This window comes from Cardiocondyla obscurior, linkage group LG04 (assembly GCF_019399895.1).
Source record: "Cardiocondyla obscurior isolate alpha-2009 linkage group LG04, Cobs3.1, whole genome shotgun sequence".
Taxonomy (NCBI): domain Eukaryota; kingdom Metazoa; phylum Arthropoda; class Insecta; order Hymenoptera; family Formicidae; genus Cardiocondyla; species Cardiocondyla obscurior.
Window position 1 is genome coordinate 6765286 of NC_091867.1, and position 27264 is coordinate 6792549.

At 40.2% G+C, this 27264-nt stretch overlaps 1 protein-coding gene across 10 annotated transcripts in view; it reads left to right on the forward strand.

Annotated features, from left to right (window-relative positions):
• LOC139101507 (phosphatase and actin regulator 2) overlaps window positions 1-27264 on the forward strand; it is a 173078-nt gene that overhangs the window by 20163 nt on the left and 125651 nt on the right. The window contains exons 1-2 of one of the 10 annotated variants that reach the window (XM_070654694.1): window positions 13292-14165; window positions 15673-16764. The exons of 3 other annotated variants lie outside the window; for them this stretch is intronic. In XM_070654694.1, the coding sequence (XP_070510795.1) occupies window positions 16443-16764 (322 nt within the window). In that variant the 5' untranslated portion in view covers window positions 13292-14165; window positions 15673-16442. Of the gene's footprint in view, window positions 1-13290; window positions 16765-27264 lie in introns of those variants that run through there. 6 more of the 10 variants (XM_070654695.1, XM_070654698.1, XM_070654697.1 and 3 more) reach the window with 6 other exon arrangements.

The following is a 27264-nucleotide window of genomic DNA, read 5'->3' on the forward strand; positions in this document are numbered from 1 at the left end:
TAATTTTTATTTTATCATCACATATTTTATTTCGGATTTGCAATTTTTATATTTTATTCGCAGCACGTTTTCTTACACGCTAAGTAATGTATAGCGATACTTTAGTGCAATAACATTCAAGCAAAATTTATAATTACTGAGGATTAAAGATAAGCGTATTAAGAATAATATTCAACGCGATGTAGTAACCGAGAACAGTGAACGCGGAATTTATTGCGCTTATCTAAACACGCGTCGAGTGTCACGCATATACTTCGATGAGTCGAAAAAATCAATTGTCGATTTACGTCACTACCGGGATAAAAGCTTTTCTATATACCATCAAGCGAGCAGTTCTACATGCGCCATAGAATGTATCGCTTGCATAAATGTGCAGCAAACGTATATTCTCTATTCCTTCGTGAAATTTTCGTCCATGATGCACGGCTGTGATTAGATCATGACCTTTCATAGAACAATGAGATATTTGCATTTGCATTAGCAAAGAACTTAACTGGTTGCGACGGCACGTCTCGCGGTTTCTGTAAATGACGATCAAATCTTTCGAGAAATATAGTTAAATTAATATCTTTTACTTGGAAAGTTCTATAAACTTTTCTCTTTTTTTTCTTTTTTTTTTTTAATTTCGACGCAAAGAACTTTTTCGTAATTTATTATCGATTTATATTCAGCGTGGAGTGGAGTAGCAAAACTTTTTCCTATTCAAAATGCGCGATTGTATTCTTTTGAATTAAAACTGTTTTAACATTTGAAACTTTTTTATATGTAATAGAATTTGCAAATATTAAAGCCATGTCTTTTTATTTTATTCGTGCACGGACATTTATTAAGTTATTAAGGCAGCGTTGTTTAAATTCATAAATTATTATTGCGCTCGGAAATTCTATATTTATTTTTGAGAGATAAATTGCACGTGTAGTTCATTTCAGCGTTATTTCCAAAACATTTCCGATCGAAGCACTTCATCTAAATAAAGAGCATATCTTTTACGTCGACTTGGCAACGAACGACAATGGGCATTTAGGTCATCGATTGCTCTCGAGGGATGCAGTGTCCTTTTCCGGAGTCTTTCGAATCTCGTAGATGAGCCGTGAATTTTCAATGTCAATATATGTGATTTGTGCATAAATAATTATTATTGCTTCAGCAATAATAGCTAGTGCGGTTGCGTAGCGTAATTAAATTTGTAATACTATTTATTTTCATTTTTTTAGTTTTTTATCGATAAAACTTTCGATGAAAATGTTCTTCACTTAGACAAAGATTACCTCGGGACCCAGGCAATTCGACGTAATAAAATTTTAACTCCGATTTGATTTAAATCTCGAACGACCGTAGTTCGACGTGGCATTTTCTCGTGTCAATAAAAAGATATTTTAGTCGCGTTTACTGTTTCACACATTCACGCGTAACAGAAAATCGGCATTGATCAGATTATTTCACGGGTGTGTATAAAATTTAGCACGCGCCACACAAACGGGTTTGGAAAATTTAATTTATATTACGTGTTAAATGAGTAGTTCAATATACCTTATTAAAATTTAATATTCCGTAATTATACAATATACGTAGTCGCAATAGATCTGATTGTGAATTCACAGCGTTGTTTCACGCGGCAATTTATTTTTCGATAAGCGCCGTGATAAATATTTTTCCGGCACAATTTCCGACCGTGGCAAAAATGTACCAATTTTTTTCGAAGAGGCAGTTTTTATTTCTTTGAGAGATCTCCGAGTTACTTTCGCGCCGCAAAGACTTTTCCCGGTGTTGAAAGAGGTTGTGCCTAGGAAAGGGTTGCGCCGCGTTCGAGAGCGTCCTCGGGGAATCGCTGACGCTGCGGTGTTTCATTGTTATGTAACCGTTGTTATCCCCCACGGAAAATCGTCCCATTTCCACCTTACGCTTTAACGTGTCGTTTTACTAACTCTCGCTTTATTAATTCGTACCGTTCCTTTCTTTTTGATTTTGTCAGAGTTCCCTTTTCCCCTATCGGCCTTTAATAATCTCACTTCGCTATCGTTTGCGATATGTTTGCGATGAAAAAAATGTGCACGTACACAGTTAGCGGAGTTGAGCACTCGGCGAAAGCCGAGATGATGTTTGTCGCTTAAAGTGCCACTCTCAAGAGCTCGCGGTTTAGATATGAGATACAATACGACAACCGCAATAGATCCTCTTTTCAGGTCTTTGCTAGGCAGTGAAACATGCATTTCTCTTTATACGCGATATTTGATCGCGATGGGAATTTAAAGAACACAATGTCACCTTTCTCAAATATGTGACGCATTATTTTCTGCGTTTTCAATTATTAAAAAAAAAAAATTGATACTGCTATTTATTAAAATTGTACTTATTAAGAAATAAAATAGTATAAATGATAAATTTAAATGGATAATTGATTATTTAAGCATAAATTACATACATTTAATTGCGCGATTATCTCTAATACTCATCTTTATTTCATATTTGTGAATAATAAATTGCATTAATTTGGATTTAATCTTTTAATCAAGTTTAGCATCGAGTAGCAAAAGTCTTTAAATATAATTTAGAAAAGGTTTGTTTTTAGAATCTTCTTTGGACAATTTAATGGGCAACGTTAACCTCGCACCCATAAATTTCTCATAACCCCGATTCCACGTAGATACCTACTTTTATCGGGTCGTCGTCGCCATTTATCAGAATTTTCAGCGACGTCGTTTTGTCCGGGATGTTCCAGCTCGCTCCATAAAAGCATCTTCGAAGTAGACATCGCGCTATCGCTTGCATACTACCTCATTTTCGCTTTGGTCATGTGACGCGAAGATACCGGAATAAGCTCCCGCGTTTTTCCGCCGGTCTATCAGTAAATTGACGTTTGTAAAAGCGAGAGCTGGATGGTTCTCAGAAAAATAAGTACCGATCTACTTACTCACACTTTTCCCCGTTGTCCCGTCTCGGCCTTTACTTTGATATTTTCTACCGATCGTGAAAGTTTCGTTGACATGACCGGATAAGACGCGATCGCGGATAAAAGCTGGGATGCCTCTGGCGGAGCATATCGCGGTAGAGTGCACGGTTATTGAATAAGGCAAGAAATATTGCAGGGACGCGACGTCGAAAAACTCGATGAGCCACAGGCACCACCGTCATCATCGTTGCGGGAGGGGATGAGGAGGGGCGATCAGCTTTGTCTCACTTTTTCTCGCAAGACAGCTCGCGACCCGGCTCACCGCCGTCTATCGATTTTGCAGCTTCGAGCACTCTCGATGTAGTGACTATAATATGTCGCAAACTTGCGTAAAGTGCGCACGGAAATTGGTAAACAGACTTCGCGAAAACCGTCGCCGCCGTCGTTCGTGAAAACAGTAATCGAGAGTAAGTAATTTAGCTCGGAGGCAAAAAAATAGAAAAACATTGATTTAAGAAAGTAAAAAAAGTAAAAAAAAAATAAAAAAGTTTTTTTCTTTTCGGTAAACGTAGTAGTCATTAAAAAATAATTGACATGCCATAAATTACCTTAACTTGTAAAATAAGCTGCGCTTTCGAGAGATTAAAGACCTAGGTTAATTTCAAACTTGTGACAATACGCGGCAGTCTGTTATACATATATTAGGGTGTCCCTTAACGAAGTAATTTTGCTAACAAAGTTTCACGGTAACGCTCATTACGTGTTCGGAAAATCTTCTTTGCTTAACTCTTTGACAACGATATTTGCCACTGATAGTAAGAAAACTATAACGGCGTAAGCTGCAATATTGTTGGTAAAACTATTTCAATAACAGTACGGTTCCTAACATACGCCACCTAACTTTGCTACCGAACTTCTTGCCTACTTGTAAAGTTCCATACCAGTTACTAAAAAAAAAAAATTTTATGGTTTATGAGAAACGACAATGGAAACGGTAATATACATTTGCAGTAAACGATATTTTCGACATCTAGAGAAAAGTCAATGTTACTTTTTACTCTTCTTAATTAGCTAAAGCTTGAACCGAATATGATAAGTAAGAATGAATTAGCGAAAGAACATTTATCATTCTGTTTCATTTTAATGGGCAGTTATTGTAATATAGAGTGAAAATAAAACAATGACAATCGTTAAACCATGTAATCAGGGCGTTAAGACATGCTCTCGTGAATAAAACGGACGTATAAGATGAGGTTTAAAAATGCGTCTTTTGTGGAGAATTACTAAAGGAATTCAGTATTAAATTTCTCTATTATTGTTACGTACAACTTTCATATCTATTTCATTCCGTTGCACGTTAACAGCGAAGTGTGCAAGTTCACTTGGCTCGAGAAATGAAAACATTTTACCTACAAGTCGATGCTTTTATCATACTTTTACAAGCGACAGTAATGAGAAATAACGTTAGTTCCGCTTAGTTTGAGTTTTTGAACAAAATTTCTACGCTACTCTCGATCAAGGTATCCGTTGAGCACAATTATGATCTCTAATTGGAATTTTATCGCCAAATGAGATAACCCGTTTCTCTGGTAATCGGTGAAGAGTGGCTCTGTAAAAGTATAATTGCATTAAGAGACTTTATGCGACTCATTTCAGCGACTTAAAATCTTTCTTCGAATTTAGGTGGCCGTTACAACGAGTTATAGGCGTGGAATCGTAATCAATTATACGCGCAATAATCGAGTATCGATCGCGCATACTTTGCTTAATTTCAACGACAATTTAACACCTTCAATCGCGACTTTTTGTACATTTAATTGTACACGTTGCATGTATTAAAAAAAACTCTTTATTTTATTTTATTCTAGATTGCTTAAGAACATATGGATTATATGTCGAGCATATTTATATCGTTTGATAATTAACGTGTGCCTGGCTTTTTATATTTTACTCGCGGCATATACATTTTTAAATCTACGTTTCACCTTTCGCTGCTCGATATATCTGATGGAACTGTAACTGATTCACGGGGCATGCAAAGTGAATTCCTTTCTGTCGTTCTTTATTTTCTACTGCGCGACGTCCTAGAATACTGCAGGTTACTCGAAACCGGTTACGACATAACGCGCTTTCGCACTTCTTGTGCCGCATTCCACTTTCATTATACATGGTGGCGAGAAATAGCACGTAAATAAATTTTATGGAATATATTAAATGATATGAAGAAGTCGAGATTATCGTGGAATTATTCGTAAAATGGATCATAATAATATAGGGTACATAAAATATGCTTTAGCATAAAGAAGAAGCTTCTCTATTTGAAAGAAGTTAAAAGTAATAAACCTTCAAAATTTCTAATTAATTATAATTGCACTTGTCACGGCAAATATTTAAGTTTTAATGCATGATTATATTTTTAAAATTAAGTTTTTTTTTTTTTTTTTTTAAATAAATCTTAGTAAAAGTGTATTTATGGAAGATTAAGATATTACTTTTTTTGTACATATGTATTACTTACATCTTATTCGGGTCACCTTATAGGTTTGTAGTCCGGACGCAGTTACGACGTGCGGGTAACTTGTTTATGCAGCCAAACGTGGCAAAAGCAAGGCGATGTAGAACTAGGTGCAGTGTGCTCGATAATCATAGTAGTAATATACCGCAAACGATAATGTCCTTGTGGCACTCGAACTACCGTGCAACGACCGATTTTAATGAAGAGCAGTTTCGCGTGCGGCAGATTAGGTGTCTCGCGATTCTAATCACCTTTAATGAGATGGTGTTACAGAAATTTGTTACGGTTGTATCGGTCTCGAGCCAGAGAGATACGCGCGATATCAGAAGCAAGTAGATAGCAATTTCAAACTTCCCGATTAATTTCGAGGGAGGTTAACATTCGATGTTATTAGTATTTTATTTAAATCTCTTATTTCTCTTCAGCTGTTTTTAATTAAAAAATAAAAAAAGGCTAATTTACATTCTTTGTTCTGTTAAATTAAAAGTTATTTAAGTATACTCGGAAAAAATTTTTATTTTAATATACGTTTTTAATCTTTTATTTTTTCTCCCCCAAGTTTTTTAACTAAATAGAAAGAAAAATATTTCTAAAATTATTAAATCTGAAATATGTTTTATAGCGTAAACGTAGGATGTGCTTGCTGGCACCAGCCAGGAAGAATGCATCTGTCGCGAGAACAATACATGTCACTCTGGTACATTTTGCCCGTGTCCGTTTATCGCAAAAATTTATTTATGAAAAATAGAAAAAAAAAATTGGCAGACAGGTTGCACGTGTGTGATATGCAGCGCGTTTTATTCTTCTAAAAGCACATTTTCGCAAAACTCCAAAAACTCGAGTTTTTCCTAAAAAAAAGTCTTCTACGTTTAGTAACGTATACTGAACTGAGGCCTGACTGGCCGCACATGCGCGTAAAAACCCGTCCCATCTAACATAACTGCCCGCGATGCGAGATCTGGTCGCCGCATGCGGGGGCCATTGATTTCACAAAATGAGCACTCGCAAAACTGTTTCCGCACAAGTGGATACGTCGTTTCCCTCGTATTAGAGAAGCCGTTTCTTAACGTCCTATCTTCTATATTAGAGGTGCTGCAACCGTCATAAATAATCAATGAGAGAGTACCAATCTATTCCGTGGTTATCAGTTCTAGCAAAGGTTGGAATTTTTCGACCGACATTGAGAAACGAAAGATTATGATGCCGCAGTTAGAATATCTAATACGGAATATTGAGAGGTCCAGTGGTTCTATTATGCATTCTTTGTCGTAGAAAATATTACGTACCCTGAATCCGGGATATTCGATCTTATCTAGGTCTTTGCATTTGAATCACGACATTATGAAGGCAATATAAATTGATGTACCCATTGAGTCTTTTTTTATAGTGATTTTTGTCATTCTATCGATATTTCTCTACATTAAGAATGCAAACAAATTTGTGGATGAGGGGGATGAAGATAAGAGGAGACGGTATATAGCTTTAGGTGTGTTTTTTCGTATCGTTTTTAGGTTGAAATATTCTCAGTCAGAAGTTCGAGTCAAGCCTGATTATTTCTTATTATCAATCTCAAACAATTGCCTCGCGATAACGTGCGTGTTAATTATTCTTGACGGTGACAGCGATGCGCAAGCATTATACAGAGAAATCTGAATACGTGTGCAATACCCCGGCTCGTCTTGAGCTTTTACTAATTTTTGGAAAAACAAATCGCCGCCGTACACGATTATGAGATTCGCGAGAAGTTTGCACTGTGCAACGTTACTTCTCAACTCTCTGATGCAGTCCGCAGCAGACTCATCGGAAAGTTTTCGTCGACACAGAAAAGCAAACAAGCAAGCGACGGGCTTACTCCTAAAAGCCTGGGAATGAGCTAAGCAAAAGCGGGAGGAGAATTCCATCAACCTGCGAAAAACCAATATCGCGCACGTGCCGCGTTCGCGGACGTAGGATCCGTCGGTCCTTTACGGCGCATTCTGCAGGAAAATCTCGTTGCACTCGCCACGGTTATTTGTAGAATTCAATGTGCAATGACGCGAAGTGCTCTCAGGAGGCCGCCGGCGTCTTCCTCGAAATTCTATCATATATGTTTTCGCTCGGAAAACTGTTGGCGCTGGATCTTTCCCAGTATAATTCTCGTCTACATAATTTATTTCCAAGGCAGGATGAAATAAAAAGGCAATAATTTAAATGCGACATTTTTGTCTCGATTTCGCAGTTAATAAAGATTTATATAAATTTGTATATCGGGTAGACACGGTAATTATTTTTTCCTTATAGCTCGATAGTGACGATTCGATAATAACTCGGGAATCTACCGAAGGATGATCGGTGAAACGAAGGAAATGACTGGCAGGAATAGATTGGTTAAAAAAAAAAGGGTTTGCGGCTTGCGCGCGATTTTCCATTTGTAAATCGATCGACTCATACAAATTGGAGTGCCGTACCTTTGCTTTATTGCACGGTGGAATGGCAATGAAACTTAAATAGAGAAGAGAGAGAGGGACAGATTAATCAATTTAATCTTTGCATTGATCTCCGATATGCGGAATCGGATTAATAAACTCGTAACTGCATTCTCGTGTTACAGAAGTTTTGAAAAAATTACTTTTTCGTGTATTTAAATTACTTTATGTATGTTTTTATATTTATTATATTATTTGCATATTAAATTAAAAGAAAAAAAAATGAATAACTTGAAGATTAAAAGACTTATTCGTACACAAGCGAAGGGTTAAAAAATTTTAATACTCTCAGCAAATAAAGCTGATTAGAAAAATATTTTTTACGATTGTCTTCAAGTCCGCGACCTTATTTTATTCAGTTCAAGTAATCTGCTGATTGCAAACCGTTTTATTCTGGTTTCATTGCATTACAAACCGTGTTGTAAGCTACCTCGCAAACGACGACGAAACTCGTGGAATTCTTGAATGACAAGAACGTTATCCGAAGAATTTCCCTTGCGGTCGTTCTCCGACTGACGAGGCTGTACGATATGGAGGACGGAAAAGCTGGAATTAAAGCCAGCATTCTGGCCTTCGGATATATGTAAGAAAGTTTAGTTACCCGAACTGACAGTAATGACAGTGACGAAAATGAACAAGCAAAATCAAATCTGTATGTGAAGATATTTTCGCAATTAACCAATCAAGAATTTTACGTATTTCAACACCGTGACGAGAGTTGTAACAAAGTTTATAAAATATTTGGTGCATTATGTGGTCAGTTGAGTGACATATTTTTATAACCCAGATGGTTGCACCTGACATTAATTGATATATTACAGCACGTTGCATTTATCATGCTTATCTAGCTGTATTTTATTCGCGACCCTATCAACTCGCTACGTGCAGGTTTATCGTAAATCATTAAATTCTTTATTTACAAATCGTAACAGCAAATTATTAAAAATATGTGTTAATCTATTAATATTATTCCTTTATCGAAATCGATAGTTAACTTTTTTTTCTCGATAATTATTTTATTGCCTGATATTGATATCAACTTTAATGAACAAATCGGTTTATTAATTAATAAATTGATAAAAACGTAAATATTTTTTAACAAAATAAAATAATAATAGAGCAAAAGTTTAATTCTTATTCGTTCGTCAATTAACTGACGAGTATGGTTCTCGATTATACGTAGTATGGTTTATTTCATTATTATACTACTGAGGGTTTCTTTCGGTTAAGCATGCCTCAATAGAGTCGGTGCCGAGAAGATGGGTAGCCCCCAGCGCCTTGGGTGCTAGTGGTCGGGTTTTATACTTCTCTATGCGCGATTGTTGTTGACCTCACTCTTTCCGCTGGCAAAGTATTTCTCTCTGATTAAGTTAATTTTCTTTCTTTCCCCTTCCGTCTTCTTTTCCCGGCTTTATATTCCTTTGAGGATTATACTCTGTGTCTTGCTACTCTCATAAGACGCAGTTCATCCTTGAAGGTAGAGAAAAGTGGCACCTCCACCCTTACGCAGGCTAATCTTGCTAAAGGACTATATGTGCCAAACATTTTTTTTTTTTAATTTATTTTTAGTAATTTCCGATGTATATTAATGTAACGTAATTTTGTTTTACGATACGTGTGCAAATATAGAAATTTCTAAAAAGAAAATATTTTTTTCACATATGACAGCTGGAAAATATAAAATTATAATTGAAATTTCAATTCACGTTTAATTCACATTAATGTCACTTTTTATGGAAGCGATATTAACTGTTCGTGTTTCGCATGTCAAAGTTAAATAATATCCCGATTTCTCTGACGATCTTGTGCACAATTTTGCAAACACCGAAGTCGTATATCGCTCGAGTAATTTAATATGTACCGTTGTACCGTTTTAATGACATCGAGAGGATTTACATTGCGGTGAATTTTGTGTTAATTAATTGCAACTTGAATTCCGTATGTTTTATAAGCGGTGAAATGTATATCATGCGGAGTAGCTATTCTCTGCGATTTCAGGAAAAGATCTCTCTCCTACGATGATATTTTCGTCTGGGGTGTAACTCGCGCGATTGCTCGTGTCTTGTAAGTAACTGCATTCAGTACAGAAGCACGCTAAAGCACGCTGGACCGCATAAAATGCAACGCCAGCTGTTCGAGTCGCATGCAATTTGCCGTTTACGTATGGACACTTCGCTTTAACTATACATTTTTACAATTTAACGGCAATACGTTCTACAACTCGGACCAGCTGATTTATTATTCTTACCGCAACTAACGATACATCTAAATGGGTGATGTTTAATCGGAAAATTTTCAGAAAATTATATTAAATTACATGTCTATCGATTCTGCATATTTTTGTCTGGTAGCAATTGACAAGAATTCGATATATGAAATGCATATCGTAATAACTTTTCTTAATACCGCGGTTATATAAATTCAAGCAAGAAACTCGTTCACGTAGCAACTGCACGGTTAATCTTAGAATTTCTACAAAGAGCTCCTCCGTGCGCGCATCTCAGTCGACGCTTTTCGATAGCGGTAAAGACGAACGTAATAAGTCGTTCTCCGAGAGATTGCTATTTTTCAGGAATATGTAGATTGACCTTAATTTATTACGATCGATGAAGCGGGTCAGGAGACAGTTTGTAGCTTGCTTAACTTTGCGAAGACGGATTTTTACCATCCGCGCCGGCAAAAAAGATCGAAAGTTCTTTGACCGTTGAACTGAGGAGATACAATGCAATATTTTGACGTCGCAGTTGTTGACTTACTGATGTGCGGTAATGAGAGCGAGCTAATGAATTTTATACGACTCCGATTGGAGTTATTTCCGAAATGTGTTTACTTTTAAAACGTCGACTCGGGTTCAGCCAATGTATTTATAACGCCACGTGGGCTTTTTAGCCACGGCATATTTATTCGAGATAATGCGACGAAGGACTGAATTTAGAGAGAAGTGCGGCATGTTAAATTGCACAATGCGATGTGGAAAAAGTTGCCTGCATAATGTCGCGGTGGGACGTCCACGGTGCATACATAATGTTCTTTGCAATCCTTCCGACGTGTGCAATTAGCAATTTCTAAATAAGCAGGTCTTGTATACCGTTACTGACATACGTAGATTAAACATGTATTAGGCTTACGTTCGCAATTCCTCGCAGTTTAGTCGCGGCGAAAACACGTTGCAGATATGAGATGAACCCAGGAATTAGCTCGATATTACATTTACATGCAAATAAGAGAATTTTTAAATCCCCTCTGTTCTATTAAAAAAAATAATTAATTGCAGAAGAACAGGCGATCTCTTAAGGGTGATTCCCCGTTGTGCAGAGCCTGGCTCCGCATATCTGAAATTCCACTATAATCTGATAAATCACGGTGCGATAAAGATATAAAAATTCATAGGTCAAGCTATGCAGAGATTATATTGCAAGCTATTGATTATTAGCGCGTCCTCGTGCCGTCATGTTAAGTACATAGATACTTTCTAACGGGGCGACCTTCGGGAATGACAGGATTCTCAACCCGTTCCTCTCGTAAAGAGCGGAACGTTTCTCATATTTTAGGCTCTAGTTGCGGCGGCGGTGAGACTGGGCCGAAACGTCGGTATAGAGATTCGCGAGTCAGTTTAAATTAAGGAGTCTAGACGCCGTAGAAATACCACGTGGTGACGAGCGTCATACTGTATCCGCTGTCTTCGGATGTTCGCACCTCGCCACGTCCGCCCACCATCTCCGAACATTCGTCTCGATCCGTGACAGTTCGAAAATATTAGTTTGGTCTATAAAGTGATCTTTTGCCATACGCGAGATAAATCTGCTTAATTTGTCGTGTTATCGTAAAAAATATAACGCGCCGCGGGTATTTTTAACTTGCTACTTGTTGAGTTATAGCTCTCGCGATCGGAATATCTATCCGCGTTTTTTATTTTTAGTTTTCTTTTTTCTTCATTTAACGCACATCAGTCACGAGTTGTTGAAATGTAATTGAATTTTCTTGTCGAGAATTTTACTATTATCACCGACGCATTAAATTATCTTTTCACCGCGTGTTAATAATACTAAAAATTATAAACTGTGTACACCGAAGAGCAGATATGACGTTTTCTGCGGCGACAGCGGCTAACGTACATAATCCTAAGCGGCAAAGGCAGGGGGTGAGAAAACGGGGAGAAATCAGTCATCGGCAATCCGGCCGGCGCGGTACATACATGCGGTACATGTGAAACTCGACGCATATGACGCTAAAGTTACGTTCGCTAGCTGCCGTTGCTATATCTGCTTTTCAACGTAAATACATCAATGTAATAAAATTTTTATTTCTGTTTCAGGTACGTTTCTGAAAAATTTCTAGCTGGCTATTAGTCTTCGGCTCGGCTGTAAGTTATAATTTTAATTAAAAAAAAAAGGGGGGGAAAAAGGAAATAACGATTTACGTCTTTATCTTCATTCGAATTATGATAGACGTACTATATTTACGTCATCCTTTCATGTTTCTTTATTCTACTACTGTCTCGCGTTTGCCACACCCATGATTGTCACTTTCACACGTGCAATCTTCGGACTTTATGCGTGTAGATATTGAAGAAAACATATGAAACTGACAGTCACTTGATAAATAATCGTTTGCCATTTATCATAGCTTATTACTCGCGGACGTGATTTAATTGTCACGATGATTGACGTAGACAGGAGGGCACTTAAATTTTAAAAACAATATCAGCTGTAATCAAGTATATCGATTCACGTAGAAATGCGAAATCACCTGTCCCTCCGATTTAATATTAAATTTATATAAATCCACGGATTGCGCAGCGAAAGCTTTGAAATTGATGAGTACATTAATGATATTTGTCGCGAGACTTCAGCATCGTGACTTCGGAATTCTATCGTCTGACGTATCTAATATTTCTCTGCGTTACACCTAATGGTTAAACCCGGTACTAATTTATGTATTGGCACTGCGTATCAGTGGCTAGGTCGGTCCCTAGGGCTGCCACATTCCACCTAAGATAGATGGTACAGTCGATCTGTCTCAGGTATTCAGGCAAAACTATCTCAGGTAGAGAATCGAGAACGGGAATATAACAAAAAGAAGGCTACATTAGAAGGATTACGGGGAATTAGACCGAGGTCTCGGCACATTATGCTTGAAGCAATACGTCGATGCATTAATCTTTCTCGTTGTCAATATTTGGAGAAATGTTAGCGATCCACCCACGTGGCTCAGCTGATTTACAGCTTAGATTACGACGCGGACCGCCCTGGACCGAGGTTTTTCACGTGGTCGTGATCGTTAGCGTCTCGGGTGCGATACAACGGGAGCGTAACGACGAGTCGACGCAAGCAACACGTTAATTGGAAGGGAGTTACGGCAAATGCACCTTAGAAGTCTTTACCGCGCCCCGCGTCCCGCTGCATCTTGTCTCATCTCGACGCTCGGCTGGGCTCGGCTCGGCTCGGCCGCGACAGCCGGCTGCTGCCGTCTCGTGCTCGCCTGGCGGCTCTGGTGGAGGCCGTTCGGACGCGAGAAGGCGCTTCGGTCGCATGGCCGCCCTCAGTACTCGCGAGCCTCGCTCGGTGTGTGTTTCGTGGTGCGTTTGTCGTCGCCGTGACTGTCGTTTCCAGTTCTTCCCGGCCGTCTGTCCCACACGTCGGGCTGTCCGCGCGACGCTCGCAATTGATTCCGTTCGCGAATCCGTCCCGCCCGACGCCCCCGGCCGTCTCGTCGCGAGCTCCGCCGCCGCGAACGATATCCCCTCGCGCTCTCTCGCTCGCTCTCTTTCACTCTCGCGCGTAACAGGAGGTAGAGGAAGAGGCAGCGGCGGCGGCGGCGGCGGTGGCGTCCGTTGAGTCCGCGCGGCACGTATCCGTGTGTCAGTGTGTGTGAACAGTGCGTTGTGTACGATAGCGTCGTCGGAGCCGTCAGCGACGAGGAGGATCGTCCGGGATCTCCCGGGCGCCGTTTCCTTCCGATAACCCGCGCGTGTCTTCGCGCCGACGACGAACGGGTCCAATTTCTACGCTCGTGCCACGGAGTTTGGAGTACTACGCGCCGCTCCCCGTGTGTTTACGATCGTTGCGTCCTCTCTATCGCCGTCTCGCTCTCCTCTCACCTGCACTCCTCGCCGCCGCAGCGCGGACAGGTGTCCCGTGGAATCAACGTAAGAGAGAGAAAGAGAGAACCGACGCCTGCTCTCTGTGATAATAACGTCGGGCCCCGCGGTAGCCTCGACGGCCCTTCCCAAATCCTGCCGAGAAAACGAGCCCTCCACTGCCCGAGTCGTCTACCGTCGATCGCCGAAACGCACGTATGTATTTGTGCCGGACACTGCGGCGCCGGGGTACCGTGCCTTCACGGGTTCATTCTTTCGTTCGCTTCTTCCGTCGTCGTTTCTTCCGCGAGCGCCTGTGTGCGTACGTGTACGAGAGCACGAGGCGAGGAAAATTATTTACGCCTACGGATGGTTACAACACGCCCTCGTATCGCGACTGATGTTTGTCCTTGGAGGTTAGTCGGCCGTGCGAGCGACGAACGCTTCTTCTTTTTTTTTATTATTTTTTTTTCGCGCGCGCGACGCTCAGATCGCATTCATGAAACTGTCCCGCAAAAAGAAATGCTCGAGAGTCAGCTAGTGTGTTTCCGTTCGTGGAAATTTCCAATCGTAAGGATCGCCTCACGACCGGCGGAGCGGAGCTGATATCTGTTGAATGTCGCAGTGAACCGCGAGACGGGAGCTCGCTCGCGAAAGATCAACTCTTTTTTTTTTTTTTTTATGTATTTTTTTCCTCCCCGCGTGAGCTATTTCCGTTCGAGCAATCTCCCAAATTAGGTCGTCGGGGCGTGGTTAATTAATTAAACCAGATAATAATATTAACGTGCCGCGCGTAAGTGCGATCTCGCGAATGGTATCGATGAACTCGCGGGGTTATTTTAATTGCGATTCGATAAAAGACACGCGAGGATCGCGTATTTGTGCATTTAGCTCGGGGAAACAATACTGGCGCGGCTGAAAGACGGATCGATTTCTATTTTTACACATGCGCCGAATAAAGTTATTATCGCGTCATTCATTAAAACGCTCCCGGCCTGGTCGGCCCTTCGACATTATTTCGCCGATCGTAGGTCCGTCTGCGAATCCGTGCCTAAATAATTAAATATCGACGACCGGCGTTTCGTACCGCGCGGAAAAGCCGCCTCCGATATCCCTCGCGAAGTGCGGGAACAGCGCAATCCAATCTATCGCCGGATGAATCGATCCCTCGGAAAAATTCTCTTCATTTCCGCCGGGGCTGCATCCGCTAAATTTTCCTCAGCCTTGATCCGCATCTCATAAAATTCTCGGGCGAGATAAGGACTAGGTTGAGCTCGAGGAATGTTCGGGGAAGATAAGGTGGAATCGGGATTGCGAGTTTCTTACGTGAATTAATTATATAGCGCTTCCCTGATTTACTGGTTCGTTATTTTCTATTATTTTATTAATCTCCCGCTCGCTTCGATCATTTCCGAGCAATATTGCGACAAATCGAGCTCTCGTACACGTCGTTAATAATTTTTATTTAACGTCAAATGTTATCGGGGAATGACGTAAGATTTGTGTCAATTTTTTATGGGCCTAAGCAAAGTCTAAATTTAATTTTTTTTTTTTAGAGTTACGTTTTTTAAGAATTTTTATCGGTATGTATAAAATTTTTTTTTTTAATATCTGACACGTCGTTCGTTGTATAATTGTCGGTTGCTCGCGAGCGAACACAATGCGTGCTATTCACGACGGTCGGACAGTGGCGGTTAACTTTTCCTTATTCGATGATGCGCAGGGACGTGATTCTCCTCCAGTCATCAACGTCGTTCTCGTGCGAGTTATTTTCCGTGGTATGTGCCAATCGCGAGGAATTCCGTTGTAAATAGCCAGTGATTCTTCACGAAGCTGGTCTCGATCTAAACGACTATTTTGTGCGTTCGTCCACCCTGGATCCCATCAAGTTGCTCCGTGCCATAATCTCGATAGAGTAACGAAGTCGCTATCCGCACCGAGAAGAAATTTCTGCGTGGAACGTGATGACGCAAGATAATTAGCGCTCGACGTCTGCAATCGAGCGGGCGATAACGAGAGTGTCACTTGATATATACAACAATTAGGCGCTTAAACAGCTCGCAAGAAAGATCACAGCGTACATTCGGCGCGTATTTACAAAGCGAAGATAGAAGCGGCGAAAGATCACTCCGAGCGGATTCTACTACGCGACGATTCGGATGTGCGCTCGCCCGAGTGTGATCAGCAATTGTCGATAGAGCCCGTCGACGACCAGGACGGGCGCCAGGCATTTCGAGGATTATTATCGTTGTTACGAGATCGCGCTTGAGCACGTGGGAGCCGCGCGAATCTCACCGTCGAGCCGTGGAGCCGCGAACGAGAAGTGGTGAACGACGACGACGCGAGCCGCCGAACCCTCGAGCAGGTGCACACCGGGATGCACGCCAGGTTGACGGGGACCATCCGGTAGCTCTGTTGCCGGCATTCGTAGCGATCCTAAGCCCGTGGCGCCGAAAGAGACGGGGTCGCTGCAAGGATCGGGCCCCGAGCGCGATGTCCATACGCGTGAGTGGCGTTTACCTGGTGCCTACCAGTCCGGGTGCCACCGACAACGGCGGCAATGACAAAAGCGGCGGCTTGGACGGCGGCCTGCATCACCAGCAGCAGCACCATCATCATCATCACCACCATCACTCGACGGCGAAGACGGTGACGATCGTGACGGCGCCGCAGCGCAGCAACAGTCTGGATTACTTGAACTTTGAGGAAAAGCGACAGATCATCGCGTCGTCCTTGTCCCTAAGTGACTTTTTGGCGCATGGACCGGCGGCGGCAGCGGCTGCTGCCAAGGAGGTAGCAGCGAACACAGTTATAGGTGAGGGACTCAGTAAACATATCTTTATCGATGATTAAAGGTGCGCAATTATTCGCGCTGCGCGGGCGTGTTAATTATGCAAAAGGATAAGTTACGCGACAATTGACTCATCCTCGCAGATAAGAAGGTACTCGCTTTCGTTGGTGACATTCGAAAAGACATTAATTACCTCAGAGAAATATTAGATACTAAGATATAATTTCTAGCAGCTGTCATCAGCGAGAAAATTTAGTGGTGACTTCCGCGTTTGAAACGAGTTCTCGCAAAAGATAGCGCGATGCAAAGAATTATTAGTGTAATTACATCGAAGAGTTTCTATCATTGGTTGCTTCGCATGTGTTAGATGGAACGTAGATAATCGAACAAGATATTCTTGCCCGATCCGGTTTTGTATTTCAAATGGCATTAACGTTCTCATTTATTTACGACAGTGTCCGGTTTATCACATTTTCCGCCCGTCTTTTAGTTACGATATTAATAATTATCGCATTAGCGTGGTAAAGCTTCATCATATCGGATTTATTTTAATCAAGCTTATATACTTGGATATTTAAATGCTATTGCAAATAAATTGCATTCTAATAACGGATTATTTTAAAATCATCCTTATATTTTATTATTTTATTAAAATTAAAAAAGAAAAAAAAAGAAAAACATTAAGTTAAACCTTTTTGAGGGAGTTTGATTTTTCTCAATATGTTATACAATTAAATTTGCTTAGCTTCATCAATGAGAGCATAAACACGAGATGCACAAAAACCGTGCAGTCGCTCTTTTCGTTGAACCTCAAAGCAAACTTGATCGTCTCGCGTCGCTCGATCTTACGCAAGCTTGCACTTTATCGCGTCGATCCATAGCGCAAATTGCGTTAAAATAAATTAAACAAGTGCTACAGTAGTTTTCTATACCTATAATTCTGATCGAAAAAAGGGATACGTTTACGGCGTCGAAAGGATTAACAAGCGATGACGAGGCGCGTCAACTGCCACCGCGTTTGGATTACCTCGACGATAATTACCAGCGATTCGTTTTCACCGCCGACGGTTGCGTGATTTACGAGTGACGGGGGGGAAGGGTGGGCTAAGGATCTCAACGTCGTCGTTAGCTGTGTGGTCTCGGCTCGTCCTCCGGCGCGATATGGGGGCTGAGGTGGTCGGCGAATTGAGATAATCGGTGCGGCCGCGAAGGCAATCGGGGACGATGATGACGAAAGGAGAGCGAGCGGGGGCGGCGGTCCAGCAAGGACGACGAAGGGAAAGACGACGTAAAGAAACACCGTGCGTTGTACGCAAGGTGGAAAGCCACCTTGCCGTCTCACCTCAATTCGAAGTCAAGGAACTCTCGGCAGCGCCTTGAGAGAGGCGCGCCTTGTAAACAAACCTCGCGTGCGTAGCGTGCGTGCGTGCGTACGTGCACGCGGTGCGTCGGGCCACCTACACGGTGTTCCAAGTGAAATGGTCAATATCGCCGCGAGCGATAATATCGGCCTCGAACAATGAGAAAGCTCTCCCTCCTCGAACGTTTAGCATTACCGAGAATTTTCCTGTGCATCTCCCCGTTCGCCTACCTCCCGTGCCCGGATCTTCGTTTATCGCGGTATCTCGCGGGGTCGTCGGTCGTTGTGGGTAAAAAGGGACAAAGGGAGGCGTTACAGCATGGCGCCGGTAGTCCGCTTTTCCTTTCTCTCCTCTTCCTCGTGCGACTACGCGAATGCATCGCCCTTATTATCTCGTTGAGGTAGCGCTTTATCCGTAACTCTTTGGAAACGACGCGGGAAATCGCCGAGGGCGAATAGAACAGATAGAAAGAGATGTACGTGTATGTACGTATATACTTTTACGCAAAGTTAATACTCGGCATACATTCGCCGCGGTATTTAAAACGCTGCCATAAAGAGTCTTGCGCGTAAACAATGATTCCGCTGATGACTTCGTTATCGTATTATCGTTGGTTCAATTTTATTAACGTAATTAGGGTTATTTGCTTTTTTTTTTATCGCGCGGAAAGCTGACGGTGATAAATTTTTTGCCACAAATCCCTCCTACATTTCGATCTGCGATGCGAATCTGTTACGCACCGTTATTACTAGGTACTATCGATAAGAAATGTGCATAATCTTGCCCGGTCAGAGCTCTCAAATCAAATATTATGTTACGGTTTCGAGATCAATATTTGCCTCGTCCATTAGGCGAGATAATTAATCGATAGCAATGGTAAAGTTTCACGATCTTCTAAAGTGTCGGTGTCGATTAATCTCTCGGACAATGTTGGTTTATCAGTCGAGCGTAAAACGAAGTGTATGCAATTGTACTTAATTACATTTTTTTTTATTTAACGCAAACCTTACGTTCGTAGCGATAAGAATTAGAGCTGATGAAGATAGTCATTGATATGTTAATATTAATGATTTAATTTATAGAAGTTAATGGAATTTTACTGATTATCGCTGGATTTTTTTTTAATTGGGTTTTAATCACGGTCTTCCCGGTATGACGGACATGCATCTAGGCCCTTTCACCTTTTTTTTTTTTTTGCCTCTGAGAATTTCCTCGAGGCGCATCGCTGCATGCCTCGCGACCGAGCACCACAACGACCGCGCCTATACTGCATTGTAGCTGAATCACGTGCTCATGTCACGGTGATGATCAATCATTCCTGTGCATTCGATACACGACTTTAACTACGCATACTAGAATTGACTTTGAGACATTAAGTTTTGTCTTTGGTATTTTTTCTTCTAAGTATTTATACTGTAACATTAATTCTGCATAGATATTACACGTAGAAAAAGCGTAGACGTTTGCTTTTATTAATTGGCAAATTTTGCCTTTGACAATTATTTTCTAAAATTCTTTTTTCCTCAATGTAATTATCATCGAAGTCTAAAAAGAAAAAAAAGAAAAGACGGGAAACAAGTAAAATTACGAATAAAATCGATCGTCGCTGTAAAACCGGTTCTCGATTCGCTGTATCATTTAACAACAATGTAATTAGCGCGCTGCGAAACGACTAATGAATCAGACGCATTACGCAACGCGTGTAATCGTTCGCGTTCGGGAGAAAAAGGCACGAGATAGCATTGCCGATGCTGTAATGGGTGCAGAATGCAGACGTAGTATGGCAACGTTGCGCGGAAATCATTCATTGAGCAGAGAGCCGCTCTTGGTCGGTCGACGACTGGCTGATCGGCTCGGATAAGAACAGCGGAACTTTGGTAGCGAAGGGTTCTTCAACGATAACAAGAGACCCGAGTTCGGTAATCCGATGTCTGCGATGCGTCTTAGAGGTCTTGGAAGGAAACCCTAAGTCCCTTGTTTAAACACACACACACAAGCCAGATGTCTTTTCTCACGAAATTTACGTTAAAATTAGTTACCGTCAAGCACGTTTTCAATTACATTAATTGCATAACGTTAAATTCCATACTTGCGTATGTGATAATATTTTAAAGGGCGCAAAGTAACACGTGATTAATTTATTTAAGAAAAAAAAATTTTATTGCGAGGAAAGATTTCTAAAATTAATGTATTTTAATCGCCGTAAACTCGGTACGTTAGATACAGATATATCTTACGCGTTTAATGTGTAATTTTCTTTGATGAACGGTAAAGGCGGGAGAGAAATCTTCTCGATACATGTACGGATGTACGATGGGTGAAACGCTTAGTTAATTACTCTGTAAAAATAAAAGCTATTTTTCTTCAGCCACTCCCATTTATTCGAGGAATGTTATCATTCATTTTATTGAATTTTTTGCTATCTCCCTTGCGAATAAGGAACTTTTATCCACTTTCATCGATTTTTTTTAAAGCGCCGTGTTATTAATAATTTGCACTTTTATTAACGATATATTGAAGATAGTTAATAGGATTGTAAACGTTGTGGAAAAAAAATCTCGGAAAATTTTTTTTTTTTTTTTTTAGAATTTCGCGTTTAGATTCATCATTTAATTTTGCCTGTATACAAGTCTCTCCACGGCGGAAAGTTCGTTTACGTGGAGTTCATCTCCTTCAAAAGTTGTCTATAACCTTTTCCAACTTGTCAGAAACTGTCTTTTGATTATCTCGACATTGAGGTAAAAAGAAATTTTAATTTTACTGTAAAATTGAAGTGTTTAAAAGTAAATGAAATTATACCTGTTTTCGCAGAGAAATGCGGTACGTATTATCATCAATTTAAGGCTGCTAAATCTTAGATATAGGCACGTTTCTCTGTTAGTTAATTATTCAGCCGCGTATTTTTTTTTTTTTCTCTCTCTCTCTTCTCAGTGTTGCACGAAAGGCGCTTCTTTGCGTAACACCGGAGCTCGTCTAGCTCTCCTGCATTGGCAAGAAGAAATTGTGACTCATAAAAGATTCATCGTCTAATTTTGCAGGAGCGGTATACAGAAGTAGACGAGCTTTTCCACGACGAATAGCTCGTTGTTTAAAGAAAAAATCCATCTCTTTCGCAAGTTACTCGCGGTCTTTTTTAATTCATCACAATCGTCGATTAAATAGTTCAGTTTAATTATTATAATCCGTTTTAATTGAATTACGTTTAAAAGCTGTGCTCTGAACGGTACAGTTTTATCTTACTTTATCAAACGCGATGAAAGTATTCGTTGAAATAATTTTGGGATCTATCCCACTGTATATTACTATGCTTGGGGGATTGTATTTTAACGTCGGTCCCAGTCTCGCATGCCAAGAAAGTCGCCGCGGGCATATAACTGTACGGCACAAATAACATCTTATCCAGAAAAGCGTACGAAGTAAGCTAAGGGAAAAGTTTGCGGCCGAGATTGAAAGTCGTCTGGCGTAGTAGGTACATGTTCAAAAAAAAAAAAGTAACTTTGAAGTATGTCGTGTGATATATGTTTTATACACGGTTGGTAGACACCTAGTTCGATTTATGTACTGAAACAACGAAAAGTGACATTTACAGTTTTGAGATATTAGATTATTAAAAGCAATACTTTTTTTTAGCGGATTAATTAAAGAAAAAAAAAAAGAAATTGTTATTCACGTAATGAAAAATAATTATTGGGGATAATTTCGTATTTCAGTTTTACTTATTCGCGAAAAGGAGAGACTAATAAAATTTGATACTCAATTGTACGAGACAAATTTCGGTTCCGTACATCTTTAATAGAAATTGCTACGTATTCTCGGCTCATTTCGTGCGCTACGTCCTAATTTCACTCAAGGCCGAACTCGTTACATTTCGCGACTTAACAAGCGGTCGCCGTCGTGTGATCGGAGGAAGACTCGAGCCACGCCGCGAGCTAGTAGCCACGTCTCACTCGCGGAATGTCAAGGTTGTTGGTCGGAGGGAACGTAAATTTCTACGCAGAACGGACGAGCACGTTGCGCCTGCGAAACGTAGCGGGTATATCAATGGAAGATGTTCCGTCAGCTTTTCTGCGTCGATGAGCTCATCTATTTCGCGCCGTGCGCCAAGAAGAGCGAAAGCGAATGCGACCTGACGTGCGACACTCGCTTTTCGATTTATCATCCTTTACTTTTCTCCGCGAGCCTTTAGCTTTGTCCCTCTTCCGCCCTTCCGTCACTTGTCTTTACCTCTCTTTCTTGTTCTCTCTCCGCGCTTAACTCCCCGTGTAATTAGCTCCTCTTTGCTCTCGGTTAAAGAGCCGCGCGATTCCCACGTGCTATCGTCGGCGAGTATGCATGACATTACGAAAGCCTTGTCATCTCACCTCTTCGCGATGCGTTAACGCGCGCAATAAATGAGCTATTGCGTTCGCGTTACGAAATTTACGACGACGCGGATGGGCTCGCGCTATCAAAACCGAGAAATTATAGCGATGTAAATTACGAACGACAGTACATCTTGCGATTAGATTTCAGTATTATATTCGCAACAAAAGAGTTATGTAATTTTTTTTTTTTCTTTACGCCGCTTCAGAGTTTAAAGATATATTTTTTTTACGAGCGTTCTTGAAAAAATATTCACCGAGGTACTTAGCAATCGTAAAATGAACAATTCTTGGTTGTTGATCATCTGTTTGCAATATAAATATTAACCCCGTATTTTTCCATCCACTTTTTTTTTTATCGAATCACCTGGATCGGAAAGATCGATATATATTCATAGCTATTTCTATAGCGCGGGCAGGTGTTTTTTCTTCCCAACCGCACCCTACTTCTTATTTCTTCGACAATGCTCTCTTGTTACGACAGATAAAATTCTCTCAATAATACTTCTTTTTTCTTTATATCTTATTCTCATGTAATTATTCAATTATATAAAAATTTAAAGTTAATTTTTTTTGTACCTAATTATCAAGCTGTAATTCGACATAAAATATGAAGAAAATAAAAGTTACGGGAATAATTAAAAACTTGATTATTTATAATAAGTACATTATAGAATTAAGCGTGCGTTTTATCAATTATATACTTTTATAAACAAAAAATCAATTTTACTTTTTCTTTTTTTTATCGTGTCACTAGTTTCGACGCAAACGCGTTTAACGAAAACTTCCTGGAGAAACATGCCATTTTATACGTCTCTCGTATTAAATATCCAATCGTGCAAATGCCGCGCAATTTCGCCGTGGACTAAGGGCAACGGTATAGCCAGATTTATCCCAGCCGTTTACCTAAAGGATCGTTTTCGTCGCGAGGCGGATTGACCAAGTCGAAAACCTTTTCCCATAATAACAATGGCTACAATTCGGAACGTGTGAGCGTGTGATCAAAGCGAACACGTAATACGAAGTGAAATCGAAGTGCGGCGCAGTGTCGATGTAGGAAACTTTACTCGGCGCCATCGCACCCTTTCTATGGTTCTCCGTACCAAGTTAAAGTTCTTACTCGTCCCTTTGTGAGGTCTTTGTAGGGAACGGCGGCGTGCACGGACGCGTACATGTGTTGCTTTTACGATGGCGTCTCGACGCGGGTCAGGTGAGCGTTAAATCATTTGCGGGAACCGAAAGGGTTAATTTTAACGCGCTCGCAACTGTCCGAAGGGATTTTCATGGCGCAAATTCTGGTAGTAAGCTTTCTTCCGTCAAACGCCCGCGGATTAACATTAATAAATTACTTCTCACAAATTTATTGTTTGCTATTTGTTCTAACATTAATTTATTAACAGTTCGCGATATTGAATTAATGTCACGTTTTCCCGGTACGATATATTGGCTGTTGTTGATTCATCGGTTACGTCAAGCACAAACTCGTCAGAAATGTATTTCTCGATAACCTATCTCATAAGTAATATAGCATGTAGGTAATCTAGTGGATGAGGAAAAAGATGATATATGAGTTCAAGTATTATTTTTGAAATATAATATTTTGGTTGTAAATTATAATGCCGTGAAATTATAGAATTTTTGAGTAATATTATAAGTATTCGCACAAATTATATATTTATACAAACGTTATTTAGAAATAAATTTTCTTGCAATGTGACAGTCCACCGGTTAAATGCGGGATATATTATAATAAAATGTTGTCGCGTTTGCATAAGTCGAGGCGGATCGTCGTGAGATGATTTAGATTTCAGATTAAATTGTATCGTCTGCAGTTTCCACGCGATAAATTGCCGCGGACTGGTTGTCTTAAGAATTACTTCGACGATAATGACGGTAGATACGTTGTCGTTAGTCATACCGCGACGATCTCGACAGAGCACAGTTTTTCACCATTCGCGTCATACGACGCTCGGAGAAACCGTCGCGATTAACGGAAAATCATGTAACTATTACCGAGGGATCGTGCGCGAACGAAATGAAAGATATATAAAATATGTTGGCATAACAGGTTCCTTTGCGGGCAATGGACACGAGTTGCAAACACGTTATTGCGCTGTTTGCCTTATTTGCGATTCAAGTAAACGCGAATCCACGCGATAAAACTGTACTCTGCCCTGTGCCCTTTTTATAGTTCGCGACAGGTTTTATCGACAGTTTTACATCAATTTTAGTTTAGCGTGATAAATATAGCATAAGCTGTGGAACGTATGCGATGAGAAGGAGAAACTAGAAACTTGTAAATTGTAAGGCAGGCTCGTTGAGTAAAATTCTAAGTATTATGCGAAGTAGATATATTAAGTTTTAAAATACCAATATGTTGCAATAGGCAAATTAGATGCAGAGAGTCATCCAAACAGGAACATTCAATGTAAAAATATTTTAAATTAGAAATTTAAATTTACCGGTGGCAATACTGTTTTTTTTTTTTAGTTTCTCGCGGTCAACTAGAAAGATGATTAAACAAATTGAATAAACGCGATCGCTGCAACGTGGAAATAAATGGTCGACTGCTTTTCTTCTTCTCTCTTCCAATTATTCTTCGTTTTCTTCTTTACCCTCTTTCTATCTTACGCTTTAATTGCAATCATTTAACATGGGTTAGAGCAGAACTCCTTGCGCAACTTTAGCGAAACAAATTGCCGTATTCCTGGCTGCCGTAAATTTTCGAGGTCTATTTTCCTTACCGCCATTTTTACCAGTGTACGTCTCTTAATAACCCGCAGCGAAATTTTCCCCGTTCTGATCTTTAAATCATAATTTACTTCAGAAGAAAAATGTAAGGGAGGAAATATTAAATGACTTTGGGAAATATGTCTGGACTTTTCTTCCATACGCGCCGTGCATTCGTAAGTTTCCCGAGAAACGTGACGGGATTTTTTTAAACAAAAGTAGCCCTTTATGATTGAATTATCATCTTTATGAAACGCGTAGCATACGTTAGACGGTTATAATGAAAGTTCTGGGTCGTTGATTACTGACTCGTGCAAATTTTGACAATATTTTTTAATCTGCATGCACTTGGAATTTTTTTTTTTTTTGTATATTGAAGCGAAAAAACCACGTTTTTGCGTTTTGCGTTTAGGATATTAAATATCATATTAAAATATTTTTTGCTGTCGCGTCGAATATATATTATACAGTAGTACGATTCCATTCTCGGAACTGCATTACTCATTGTTTAACAAAAAACAGTATTCTACCTTTTTTTTCTAATAAATATTTCGTATACTGAGGTATCGATTGCCAATACGTTAAAAGCAAATTCGAATATATTTTACGAAGAAGACATCGCTTCAAAAGTTGCATCATTCTGAAGAATGCACGCGCTGCCTACGCGGTAATTCCACTAATAAAACTCGCCTAATTAAGAGCCCACGGGTTCAACGCGCTTTAAAGCTGTCGTATCTGTGTTTAAACTTTAAAATTTTAAATTACTTTAAACTTCAATAATATAAATTATAGGATATTTAGATAAACGGAACATAAAAAAGAAACGAAAGGAATTTCGTTTATATTAGCACTTGGTTACACTTTATGTAGTAGTGGAAATGAAATGTATATAGACTTGTTGAAGCTTCGAATGCCAATAAACGATAGAACGAGTTTCTGCTCCATTTTACAAGGGCGCAATTGCCCGAGAAATATATTCGCGACGCTTTCGCAAGATCGACGGACTCAAGCGGAATAAGAGAAAGCATTTAATAACACGCTATACGAATTAACGTTATTATTCTTACTATTCTCAATTGCCATTGTAACAGTTTTCTTCCGCGGCTAGCGTTTTCATTTCATGCTGACCGAGTGCAAACATGGTGATTGCAAGCAGTAAAGTAAAGCATTAACGCGCGATCATATTATTTAATTTTAATTATTAATTACATTTTTTTTTATTAAATTATTACGAGAAATATTAATATGTAGATATATGTACATTTGTAACATTTAATAAATTTAAGGAGAAGCGAAAGGGGCTTTTTTTTGCAACGATATTTCTAATTTATGGCTTTATGGTACGTGAGAATCATTCGTAAAAAGTAGTCCGGAAAGTAGTGGAAAGTCTTTGCGACAAAGTAGCCCGGAGAACGATGTCGTAAACAGCCAGTAGTAGACGTCGATAAAAGTTTCACGGCTAGATAGACAGCGGTGGGATAGACGAATATGGATGCCGGACACGAGCATCGATCTTTCTCTTCCGGAATTTCAAGGCGCTCATAAATAATCCCCGGTGAATCTCGGGGGGCCGAAAGTAAGAAAGTGCAATTCACGGGATAAACATATAGGCGCGCAGCGTGTACGGAATGCAGGCATTGCACGTGTGTAATTGCATCCTGCATGCATGTATATCCGCTCTTTCTCTCTCCTTCTCTCTCTCTCTCTCTCTCCCTCGATTCTGCTCTGGTATCTCGTTTGCGGGCGAAACAGGACATGCCGCGTTAATTACTCATTACGACACAGAGGCGAGCCTAGAATATTTCCGGGTAGCGACACCGTCGGAATTAACCCTAACAGGGTCGTGTTCCGATTTGTACCACGGCGTATTCTGAAGGGATCAATTATTATCCATTCGTGAAAAGCATATCCCTACGCTCCGAGATATTCGACGTAACATTAATTGATAATTTATTATACATATTAAAAACTAATTTTATTTTTAATCCGGACGCACGCCTAGTAGTTCGAATATTGAATATTTAAATGGATTTTTGGATGTGACCGGACCGTTGTAAGCTCGAGGGGCTGTT